At 57.4% G+C, this 12,221-nt stretch overlaps 1 protein-coding gene across 1 annotated transcript in view; it reads right to left on the reverse strand.

Moving 5' to 3' along the window:
- The window catches only part of GRM2 (glutamate metabotropic receptor 2), a 101,056-nt gene extending 90,994 nt beyond the window's left edge, over positions 1 to 10,062 (reverse strand). The window contains exons 1-3 of the mRNA XM_061397492.1: positions 7,475 to 10,062; positions 4,200 to 5,037; positions 1,638 to 2,713 (exon numbers count right to left, since the gene is read on the reverse strand). Of these exons, the coding sequence (XP_061253476.1) occupies positions 1,638 to 2,713; positions 4,200 to 5,037; positions 7,475 to 7,924 (2,364 nt within the window). The 5' untranslated portion in view covers positions 7,925 to 10,062. The remainder of the gene's footprint in view (positions 1 to 1,637; positions 2,714 to 4,199; positions 5,038 to 7,474) is intronic.
- Between the last annotated feature and the right edge of the window lie 2,159 nt (positions 10,063 to 12,221).

The raw sequence follows: 12,221 nt of genomic DNA on the forward strand, positions 1-12,221 counted from the left end.
ACAGGCCTGGCCATTGCCCCGGGAACCCTGCCTGGGTGGTGGGGTAGGGAGCAGGGGAGACCGTAAGCATCCAGCACTGGGCCTTGGTCCGTTTGCCAAGCCCCAGAGAATTTTTAGGAAGGTTGGGCACAGTCCCAGCATCAGCCTCAGTGCACCGTCTTCCAGGAAGACCAAAGTTCTAGCTGTGGGGTTAGGGTGAACATGCAAGGTGCATGTATGCATGGGAATGTGTGTGCAGGCATGTGTGTGTGTGTATAGGGGTGCAGGCGTGGAGTGCTGGTATGTAATCATGTGTGTATCTATATGCGGGTGTGTGTGCAGGGATTGGTGAGTGTGCAGTTGTGTGTGAAAGTGTAGGATGCATGTGTACAGATGTGTGTAGGTGGGTAGATATGGATGCATGCCAGCTGTGCAGGTATGTGCACATGTGTGTGAACGTAGGGATACGTGTGTGTGCATGCGTGTTTGGGATCAGTGTGTGTACCTCCCGGCTGAGTCCTTAGCCACTTATGACTGGCATGCAAGTGCAAATAATATGCAAATACAGGCTGAGTCACAGCAGATTCCCTCCCCAGCTCTGGCCTCCACTGCCCAGGCAGGTGGTCCAGCAGGTGCACGAGCAGCCAAGCCCAGCTGGCCCTGGCCCTGGCCCTGCCCACCGTACCTCTGTCCTGAGGGAGGGGGCCTTTGCAAGGGCTGTGGCCTCGATTTTCCTGCTCCTTTAATTGTTAAGATTGTCAGCTCAGACCCTGCTCTATACTCCCATGCTGAGTGACCTAAGGGAAGGGATTGAACCTCCCTGAGTCTCCATTTCTTCATCTGGAAAAAGGGGAGAGCCACGGAATTTACTCCAGAGTCATGAGGACCACCCAAGACTATCCTCTTATTGTTCAGAGCGCCCCTCACCTGTCACCTCCTCGGAGAGGCCTTTCCTGAGCGCTCCATCTGAAGCAGCCATTGTCCCTTGAAGCCGAGCAGACCCGTGGAGCATTCAGTGCCAGTTGGAATTTTGCTTGGAAGCCACCAACTGGGGTACAGTTTTCACCTGCTTTGACCTTCCTGAACTCTACATCCCAGATCACCTCCCACTCCTTGCTTCACCTTTCCTGACTTCCCTAGTTTCATCTCTCAACCTGAGAGTCACACAGCTCCAGGGGTCCCACGTCACGCTGCCCAGCTCCAAGGGGCCTCACAGCATCGCACCCTTTGGGGCTGCTGGCTCCACAGCCCTGCCCTGCCATTCCCATTCCTGCCTCCTTCTCACCTCTGCCTACCTTTCCACCATGTACACACCCCACCGCAACTCAAGGCAGGGAGGCAGAGGGGAGGGCAATGCAGACCCTCTGTTCCGATCAGTTTCCATATTGACTGTCCTCCTCACCTCCACCCTACCTATTCCAACCTGACTGCACTGCAGAGTTCAGTTCCAGGACTCCTTCTAGGCCCCACTCAGCCTTCCCACCTTGCCCTCCAGTCCCAACTGGGCCACCATAAGCTGTGAGCTCCTGGGTGAGCATTTAACCTGTTGGAGCCTCGGAGTTATCAGAAGACTCAACAAGGTACCAGGAAACAGAAGGTCCCATGTCCTGCTCTGCCCCGCCCCCCTACCTCAGCCTGCCCTTGAGCAGGTCGCTCACCCGGTAATCACTGGAGGTGACATAGAAGATGGGCAGGAAGGCGAGCCAGATAATGCAGGTAGTGTACATGGTAAAGCCGATGAACTTGGCCTCATTGAAGTTCTCGGGGCACTTGCGGGTCTTGAAGGCATAGAGCGTGCAGAGCGCAATGAGGAGCACATTGTAGGCCAGCGAGCCCAGCATGCTTGCATCTCGGTGGTTACAGCGCAATGTCACTACCTCCCGCCGCTCAGGGGCTGTCTCCTTGCCTGTGCCCGGGGCCTCCACCACCAGCCAGGTGGCCACGATGAGCAGCTGGCCCGAGATAAGGGCCAGGCAGATGGCCACCTGCGAGGCAGGGCTGATGAAGCGTGGCCGCTGGGCTCCCTCCCGGGCCCCACCAAAGATGCGTGCGATGCGGTTGGTCTTGGTGAGCAGAGCTGAGTAGCAGACGGAGAAGGCAGTGCCCAAACCGAGGCGCCGTAAGGTGCACACCGCTGTGGATGGCTTGGCGATGAAGACAAAGGTCATGCAGTAGCAGAGGAAGACGCCACCCAGCAGGATGTAGCAGAGCTCTCGGCCCGAGGCCTTGACCACAGGGGTGGCGTTGTGCCTTACAAAGACACCCAGCACAAACAGGGTGGCCAGGGCGCCTAGGCAGGCGATGGTGACAGGTCCCACGGCCCAGGCATCGCCCCAGCGGATGTATTCCTGGGGCAGCTCAAAGCAGCCGGTGAGGCTGGCGTTGGGCCAGTAGCCCAGGCCACAGTCGGCGCAGGTGAACTCATCCAGCCGGTACTCATAGGGCTGGCAGGGAATGCAGAGCCAGCAGCAGACCTCCCCCGGCTGCACGCTCTTCACCTCGTTCTGGAGGCAGGGCTCACTGCAGCGAGAGGCGGGCAGGGGGCCGGCTGAGGGTGAGGCCCAGGGGATGAGGCTGGTGTCCAGGGTCAGGCCTTCTGCCCAGTAGCCCACCTTCTGGTAGCGATAGCGCCCACCGCCTGCCCGCAGGTAGGTGAAGGTGTTGTAGCGACCAATACCGTCCCCAAAGCGGTCGAAGCGGACCTCGCTGTGGGTATCAGCTGGGCGGAAGGGGGCTGGGGTTGGGGAGGGAAGGAAGAGAGGGTTGGATTGGTGGGTCATCCTGATGTGACCTCAGCCCTAACATGGAACCCAAACCCCAGAGCTGAAGTCAGTCCTTGTCCTTCTGATCCTCGCCCCAGCACTAAAGCCTGCCTAACCTCAGCCATTTTTCTAAATGAGAGGCCTAAATAAATAACAGACCCCAACCCCAAGCCCCAAACAGAACCCCAGCCTTAAAATTCAGGCATCTCCACAAACCTAATGCCCACACCAACTCAACTATGACTCCCAAAACCCAATCTTAGACTTTCCAACCCAAACCCCAACTGTATCCCAAAACACACCACAGCCCTTTCTCCAAACTTAACATGGAGACCTCCAAAAGCTAAACTTGACCTTAGGTCTAGTCCTGGTCCTACTTAATCCCATCAGTGATAACTCCAGCTCCAACCCCCCACCAGTCCTAACACTGATTGCAGTATAAGCGAATCCCAACCTCAGTGGTCACCTGGAACCACTGATGTTTACCAGAATGTGCTTGGCAGGCAGCTCACAAATCACTCCACTCCCCAGCCCCAGCCCCCTGTGATCCTCACATTGCCCAACCAGGCTGAGAAGGCAGGGACCCCACGTTCAAGTTGGCAGATGATATGCTTAAGACCCCATGGTGAGTGGTGCAGCCTGGAGTCAAATGCAGGTCCCCCACAGCCTCTACTCTTTCTACCCAGTCCTCGAAGTCCTTAAAATCCAACTTGAGCCCTACTATAAATTCCACTTAGCCCAGAGGGCTAAATTTAGCCTTGTTCTAATGTCAACCCAATCAGACCCAAATGCAACACTAACCCCCAGCCTGACTCTCCCATAACTCTGAATGTCAATCTTATAGGAATTGCTACTCTTCTTGATCCTGGTCCAGAGCTCCAAGCTTTGTCAGCTCTGGCACCCTCTCTCACTGTTCCTGCAGTCATTCTTTCTGAAGCACAGTGATGACTCTGTGGCATTTATTTTTCTTGAAGCTGGAACTTTTATTAAGATAACTTTTGGTTTGAAGAGACCATGGCCACCTCCAGTGGAAAAGCAAGATTAGGAATAGAAATTTTCCTGGAAAATAGAGGGTCATCCTGATGCACCTTTATTCTCACTCTTTCTGATATCCTGCTGCCTGATAACAGGCTTGAGGTCTCCCGATTCTACTCCCTGCGTGATAAAGAGGCAGGAGATAGAAGGCAAGGCCCAAGCAGGAAGCAGAGACCCTCACAGTGCAGAGCCAGGCCAGATGTCTACTCCCTGGAAGGATCTCAGGAAGTGGCACCTCAGGCCTGGCTCCTGTTGGAGACTTCCCTGCCTGGCTGGCCTTGTCCCAACTCTGACACCAGCCCTTTGGTAAGTCCCTGACTTTCGGTGGGCTGTATTTTCCTAGCCATGTGCTAGAACCTGAGGGCCTGCTCCCTCTCACCCTCCGAGAGCCAGCAGCCTGGTGGAACTGGCTGGCACCATTACCATCGAACTTGACATTGAGCACGAAGTCTTTGTAGAGGCGGCGCCCGTTGACGGGTTGCATTGCATCACAGAGGCGGGTGGTGTTGGGGCAGAGGGCGCGATGCATGTTGTGCAGGGCGTGGGCCATGGCATACACAGCATTGACCACAAACATGATCTTGGACTCTTGCTCAAAGGGCACAGCTCTCAGGGAGTGAGCCGCACAGTCTTGCTGCCGGAAGCTGCAGCGGAACCTCTGCTCCCAAAACTCACGGAACCAGGGGTTCCGGCTGTTGTTCCACGGGTCCAGGCTCTGGAAGTAGGAGGCAAAGTCGCTGATGGGGTAGGAAGCCAGCTCTATGGTGATGGCGCCTTCAGCAGCACCCTCGCTGCCTGCCACCACACTCTCCAGGGCCCCCCAGCCATCGCTGGCAACCCAGGTGAAGCTGGCATTGAGGCGCTGGGTGGCAGCAAGGAGCTCGCGGGCGTCCTCAGAGCGGGTGAACAGGACAGCCACACGGGCACTGGGCTTCTGCAGCAGGGCTCGCACCACACCCTCGAAGGCCGCGCGGCTCATGGCGCGGCCCACCTTCTCCGAGGTGGCCACGCAGATGTTGCGGGCGCGGGCCTCTAGCTCAAAGGCTTCAATGCCTGTCTCGCCATAGTCACCCTCGGATGCCACGGTGGATACGTAGGTCCAGTTGAAGAAGCGGAGAATCTCAGCCATGGCTTTGGCTTGGAAGAAGTCGGGGGGCACCGTGCGGGCAAAGTAGTCATAGCGGGACTTATCACTCAGCTTGGCACTGGTGGAGGCATAGCTGATCTGAGGGATCTGAAATAGCCGCAGGAGGTTGGCCACCTGCAGTGGGGTGGTTGGGGGGGCAGGGGTGGTTGAGAGGGCAAAGATAGAGACCAAGTCAAATGCTGGAGACGGCTGTGCCCCTCAACCCAGCTATCAGACTTTGGGATCAAGTGCCCATGTGGTCATCTATGATGTCTCTCTCCAAAGACCTACATCGTCTTGATGTGTCTTCCCCCTGGGGGCAGCAAGTTTTCTGTCCCTTCCTAAGGGCTCAGAAAGACCTAGGGCCAAGGCACCATGGTCCTGAGCCACACTCGAACCCCTCCCCTGTCTCCCTTCAGATGCACAGCTGCAGCAAAAGGAGAGTGCTAAGGAAAAACCTAAGTCCTGGGTGGAGATAGGTTATCCGTTGGCTGCACAGGGAGGAGGCACTGGATGGCCTCTGGGATGCTCGGGGGTCTTAAGCTCTCTATCCCAGAGTAAATTCTGATGGGATGATGGAAAGAGAAGAAAAGGCTCCCCAAAGAAGGAAGACTAAGATTTGAGGGCTCCATAGCCCTGAGAGCCCAAGAGTGGGTCTCTATTGGATGCCCGAGCCTGAAATTAACAAGGCTTCCTGCCTACCTGGCAGCCAGTCTCTCACCCTCAGATCCCTGGGATGTGCCCCTAAGAGTGGGGTCCAGCCAAGAACCTGGTGGCATGGTGGGTGAGAGCAGGGCGTGGCCCAGGTTCCACAAGAGGGAGTCAGGTCCTCTGTTTGCAGCTGGGACATAGACATTTACTCGGGCAGTGTCAGTGCCTTCCCTGTACTGTCTGACTCTGCGCCCCTGGGCAAGTTAGCAAATTCCCTGAACCTCAGTTTCTCATTCCTGCCTTCCAAGGTTGCTAGGCAGATTAAGAATAATGATGTACATGAAGCCCCAGTGCCTGGAAGATGATAGGGATTTCGGCGAGAGAAAAGGGACAGGAATGTGGACGAACCATTCCAGACAGGTGCAGCTGCAGGATAAAGGACTGAGCCTTGTTTTGACCCAGACAAGGAAAAAGCAGATGGACACTGAGCTGTGGGCCCAGCTGTGGAAGGCAGGCAGCTTGGGGTGAGGCAGAGGTAACTGGGCTCCTGGAGGTAAATACAAGGGGTCCTAAAAAGAATTGTGCAGGGGGGGTGCTGGGTAAGCACCCCAGAGGCCCCTGAAGACATCAGCAGTGGGAGGCTGCCTCTCCATTCCTGCCCCCAGCCCAGGCTACAGATAGAGGTGCTGGTGCAGCCATGCCTGTCTAAGGTACTGCTGGCCACGTCCAGTAGCAGGCCCAGCAGAACCGGTAATTCATTCCCTGCAATAGGGCTGTGAGCAGGCCTCCCTCCCCACCCCAGGCCAGAAGCTGCCTCCATGGTTCAGACTCCTGCTTCCCCTCTCCTAAATAAGCATTCTGGGTCAGTGGTCCCCGCCTGGTTTCTGATGGCAATGCCCTCTGCTGGCCTCCTCGAGGCAGCTGAGGGCCCCAGACGAGGTCCTCCTTGCAACTCCCAACACCAATCTCAGCTCTGGCCCCAACTTCCAGCAGCCTAGGCTGGCACCAGGGAAGGGTCCAGGCAAGAGGTGGAACCCAGTCAAGGACAAGGAGGATCCCCCTGGGCCGCAGCAGCCAGGTGTGCCAAAGGCCATCAGTTGTGCCCTCTGCCGACCCCTTGTGGGAAGAGCAGGAGGGAGGGCCTGGGTCCCTCCCCCCTCACCTGGTTATCCTGCACTTACTGAAGATCCTGGGGTACCCTCCTCCTCACCTCCACACACATCCTGCTTCTCTTCCTTCTGGGCCCCCCCTCCGTTTTTCTTCTCTGGGTTGCTCTTGGCTTCTGTCTCCCCTTTCCAATACATGGAGAGATGATCTGACAGTCCCCGAGGTCCTTGGCTGAGAGGCCTAAGTTCATGTCTCCACTTTGTGAGCACCTGGACTTGTGGCCTGCCTCTCTCCAAGCCTCAGTTTCCTCATCTTTAAAGTGGCTTAATAACAGCAGCAGCTAATATTGATTACACCCTTATGATCTGCCAGCCCCCTTGATTCATGCTTTGTATGTGTTACCTCATTAAGTTACCACCACACCCCTAAGAGTGGTAAGCATTATGAGTCCCATTTTATAAGGATGAAACTGAGCTACAGAAGAGAGAAATAATGCCCAGAGTCACACAGTGAGTGGGAAAACCAGAATTCAAAACTAGAGTTCTGACACAAAAGTCCTGGCTATTAAGCTTCTTAGGGCTTTTTAACATCAGATGTGTGTGTGTGTCTTGGAAGTGGGATGTTTTCCTTGCATAATCTCTAAAACTTGACCCCACAGGGGCACTGTCTTAGACTTCTTTAAAAAGCTGCTCAAAGGAAGCCTCTAGTCCTCTTCCAGTACATAGTAACCCAGAGTCCCTGCTCAGCTGGAATTCCAGGTACCCACCCCCTCTGGCTTCCCTGCCCAGCCTCCATTTCAACAGCCCCCATGTACCTGGATGGAGACATCGCTGTAGGAGCCGCCAATGACACCAGTGATGGCAGTGGGAGCATCACCATGGGTGGCATAAGAGCCGTCAGGGCAAATGTGGCGTGAGCCATCGGCACCACGGCTGAGTGAGGCACGCACAAAGTCAAGTGCCTGCTCCAGAGCATGCGTGTCCTTGGAGCAACTGTCGAGTATATGCGCGCCAAGGCGCACTCCTGGGAGCAGACTCGGGTCACGGTTGATACGATCCAGCGCAAAAAGCATGGCCTCCAGACGCTGGATGCCGCGATGTTCATTGACAGGACCACACTCCTCTGCTGGGCCACCCTTCTGATGTACCGGAAACAGCCCACCCAGAACCAGGTCCCCTTCCAGGGTCAGCACCTTCTTGGCTGGGCCTTCAGCCACAGCGCCCCACAGCAGCAGCAGAGCCAGGAGCCCAAGCAGTGATCCCATGGCCCCAGAGGGGATGGATGGGTCTGGCAGACCTGGGCCTCCAGGGGAGGAGGGCAGAAGCAGCAAAAGCAAACAGAGGTGGAAATAGACCAGGAAAGGACAGACAGGAAGAGGATGAGGAGGGACTCAGCTCCTGCAGAGAGAGAGAGACAGACAGACAAACAGGTAGGGAGAAGTGGAACCTGAGAGTGGCTAGCTCTTCTGACTCTGCTTCCCCCAAACTTCTTTCCCAGGGACTGAGGAGCCAGGGAGAGGTGGTGCCCTTAACTAGGATGAGAAGCTCCTGGGACACCCCTTGGCCTGTCCCTCAGCCCTGCCTGGATCTGGGGTTGGAGATGAGCTCTGCGCTCATCCTAAATTTAGCAGAGGTGGAGGAACTACACAGGGCAGAGGCCCAAACAGAAAACAGAAGACCCAGAAGAATGTCCAACACCCTGCACAAACCTCCCGGGACCCCAAAGTCAACAGCTTTGCGGCAGAAGATCACAGTTACAAACTTGGGGGTCCAGTCCCCATCCTTGGGCTTCCAGAGAGGAGCCATTGAGGGCTGAGAACCCACCAGGGAAGAGGGAAAGAAGAAGCTCTAAATGGTAGTCTCGAACTCTAGGGAAGCTCAAATGAGTATCCAAGGTTCCCAGCCTCTCCCCCTGACTGAGGAAGTAAATAGAGACTCTGGGTCTTGAAAGTCAGACAGCGAGGTAGAGAGGCTGGCCCCAGGGAGGGACACTGAAGTGGCCACAGGTCCTAAGGTCAACAGGGAAAGTAGATGTGAGTGTGTGTGTGTGTCAGGGGTGGCAGGCAGTCCATCTGGTCAAAATCTCAGAACAGGGTTCAGGGTGAGACTTTTGGACACCTTAGCACTATGTATATAGACTGCCATTTGAGACTTTTGCCTTCGTTTTCTCTTCAATTCACAACCAAGCAGAGAAAGTCACCACCTCCAATCTCCCCGTCCTTGGCCTCAGGGCCCTGTCCACCCTGGCCCTCAGAGACTCCTGCCTCCCTCTTCCACTCTGCACCCCATCATTTGTGCCCCAGCTGCCCGCCCAGACACCCATGCCACACAGGCTGTCACAATAGCATGGGCTCGGGAAGGCTAGGAGAGGGAAACTGAGCCTGAAGAAGGGCAGAACAAGTTCAAGGACCCCATGTCCTGGCCACAAAGACGAGGGCTCTTCACTTGGCCCCCTCAGCACCCCAGGGTTAATCTCCTGCTGGGGCCAGGCCAGAGGAACTGCGATCCTGTGCATCCCCAGAAAGAAGCAGCTCAAGCAGGCAAACAGGAGAGAGAGGTAAGCATGAAGACCAACACAGATGGGGGCACAGACCCAATGGGAGCTGAGTCCAAAAGAGTCAACCACAATCCTCCCACAGGGGTGGCTGAAACCAAAGCTCCAACAGGGACAGAATCTTGAAGGGGAGAGAGAACCTCGGAAGCAGGGCAGCCTGAGAGCCTGGGCCACAAAATTTGGGGAGATGGAGCCTGAGAGGCTGAGACAGACAGAGGCACAGACAGAAAGACTGACCAAAGGACGGAGGGGTAGGAGGAATGAGGGAGCAAGATGCAGGGCGTGCGATCTTTGGGGAAGAAAGGCGGGACGCCGGGGGCTGCCTTCCCTCTTCCCGGAGCTCCTGACTAGCGCTGTCTGGATGCCCTGGCCAGTCCCTGCCCTGGGCGCCCCGGAACTCGAGGGCCCGAGGGACCCCAGGACTCAGGGTCAGGATCGATACGGTCGGTGGCGGCCGCAGCAGCACCCGGCTTACCCTACCTTGCGCGCCCCGCTCTGGCGTGGAGAAAAACCGAGCGGAGCGAGCCGGGGGCATGGGGTTCCAGCTCCCGCTGGCTCGCTCGCTCGCTGGCTCGGCAGCTCTGCGCTCTGCCCGCCCGCTCGGCCGGCCGCTTTCTAGCGCTGCCCGCCCCGCCCCCGGCCCCGGCCCGCCCCCAACCCCTCCTCCGTCCCTCCCCACTCCCTGTCTCCCGCGCCCAACCCGGCCTCCGCCTCCTTCCAAACGCCTGCAACACTCCCCTGCTCTTCAGGAGCACCGGCCCGACGCTGTCCGCCGCGTGGTGCTGAATCCTCGGGCTCTCCTGCCCTCTGCTAGAGCAGGTGCCTCGGGTCCCCTCCGCCCCGAGTCAGAGCGAGCATGAGGCACGCGGCTGGGAAGGTCACTGAGCCCAGTGGGGTGCGCACAGTGCTGTGGGTTTCCATCTGTGAGAGCGGGAAGGCTGGCTCCAGGGTTGTGGGATGCTCCTGGGGGATAGGTAATGGGGCACGTGGGATCCAGGGGGAGCGCTTAGCCTGCTGCCTCCCTGTCCCCACGTCCCTTCTCCCTACCGACTCCCATACTGCGTTCCCGTCCACATGCCAGGGCTGGGGTGAGGGCATGTCTTCAGCCCCGACCAAGAGCTGGGGCCTGAGTCACTAGAAGGAAAAGATGGAGCGAGAAGGGGTCGGGGGAGGGGGGAAAGGGTCAGAGGAAGATGGAACCTTCTCTTCCTTCCTGCAGATGACCTTTAAAGCCATTATACCCCCCACACTCCCCAACCCTGACCTCCCCTGACCCCTCCAAGAATCTCCACTCTCATGTGTAAAAGGTATTAATGGCAAAGAGATACCAAGCTTGGGTAGGGGGTGGGGTTGCAGGCCCAGGGACTTAGGGTCAACCCTGGGGCCAGCAGGGGGATCTGGGAGGGGAGGGGGCTGGGGAAGAGGCTCCTGAAACTGGCGGCTGTGTAGGAGGGAGCAGGACCTGGAGCCTGCACAGAGTGGGGACAGCTCTGGGAAGACGCTCTTGACTCTTGTTCCCTCCTGCAGTGGAGTAAGAAAGGATGCCCCTGGGTAGGGGCCGGGGGTAATCGGCATCGCCAGACTATACTGAAGGATTTGGGAAGGTGGGGTGCTGCACCGAGATGTAGCCCCGGAGCCACTCTGCACACACGCTAACTAGCATGTGCGAGCCGCACAGGGTCTCTCGACACATGTTCCCCAGGCGCTGCCCTTTGCTCCACAGGTGTCAGGAGAGGCAAGGCCAGCTCAGACACAGGCCTGTGAGCACACAGCACGCCCAGGTGCCTCTGGTACACACAGCTACATGTGGGCTCGGGGGATTCTCACCGAGGAAGGACAGGCTTTTTGCCCTGGACACAGAAGCCCAACACCCCACTGCTCTGGAAAGCGCACAGCTGTGCCACAGGCCAACACATCAAACCCAAACACAAACTCCATCGCTAATGGGAGGTGAGGTGGCAGCAGGATAACGGTGCAGAGCTGTCAGACAAGGCCTCGGAGACAGACACGCTGTCTTCACTTCCCGCTGTCTCACCCTCTCCGGCTGTCTCAGCGCAGCTGCTCCCTGGGGTCGGCGAGCGATGGGCCGGGTCCCTGGAGCAGAGGGGTTGACAGCAGTGGGGTGCTGAGGTGAGGGGACTGCACAGCAACCCCAGCCCACCCACCAAGGCAGCCACGCCAAAGACATCGGGCCTTAAACACAGCACAAGCCCGGGTGGCCTGGTGTGCAGCCTGCAGCAAGCGAGCCACACGGTCCTGCTGCAGCACATGGACATGCAGTTACACACCCAGCTATGCACATGCGCGCACACACCCAGCCTTACATGAAGAGCTGCACATGTGCACACGGCCGCACACACAGCATTACACGCACACACACAACTGTACACACAGACACAGCTCTACACGTGGACACACAGCTGTACACAGGGACATGTTCACACATATATGGCTAGTCATGGACACACAGCTGCAGAGACCTACTACAGCTTTATATATGGACAGAGAAACACACAGCTTTCCACTTGAACACACCCCCATACGCATAGAGCTGTATACACACAGCTGTATACGGACAAGCCCCCAGAGTGATGGTTCCAGACAGCCAGGTTCTCACCCCTGTAACTCAACTACACTGAGATACTGTGCACAGCAGCATGTGCACAGAGTCACACCGCCATCCACACAAAGACAGCCACGCCCGGGACCACCGTCACCTGACCCATCCGCGGTTACACATAAAAAGCCGTAAGCACGTGTGTGTTTGCCTGCACACACGCAGGTACACAGGCACTGGCAGGGATGCCCTCACCAGCGGGGCAGATACTAGGGTCAGCACCTGAGCTATGGACACAAAGGCGCCCTCTGTGGCAGGCAAAGGCGGGTGGCGAACTCCCCACTCGAGCCCCAGAGGGCACCCGGGGTTCAGCTTTCACGCCCCTTGTCCCGCCTGGCCTGCTCTCCTGAAGTCTGGGGGAGGCCCTGGGGCCGCTGCAATGGAGGAGCAG

Source organism: Bos javanicus, chromosome 22 (genome assembly GCF_032452875.1).
Source record: "Bos javanicus breed banteng chromosome 22, ARS-OSU_banteng_1.0, whole genome shotgun sequence".
Classification (NCBI taxonomy): Eukaryota; Metazoa; Chordata; class Mammalia; order Artiodactyla; family Bovidae; genus Bos; species Bos javanicus.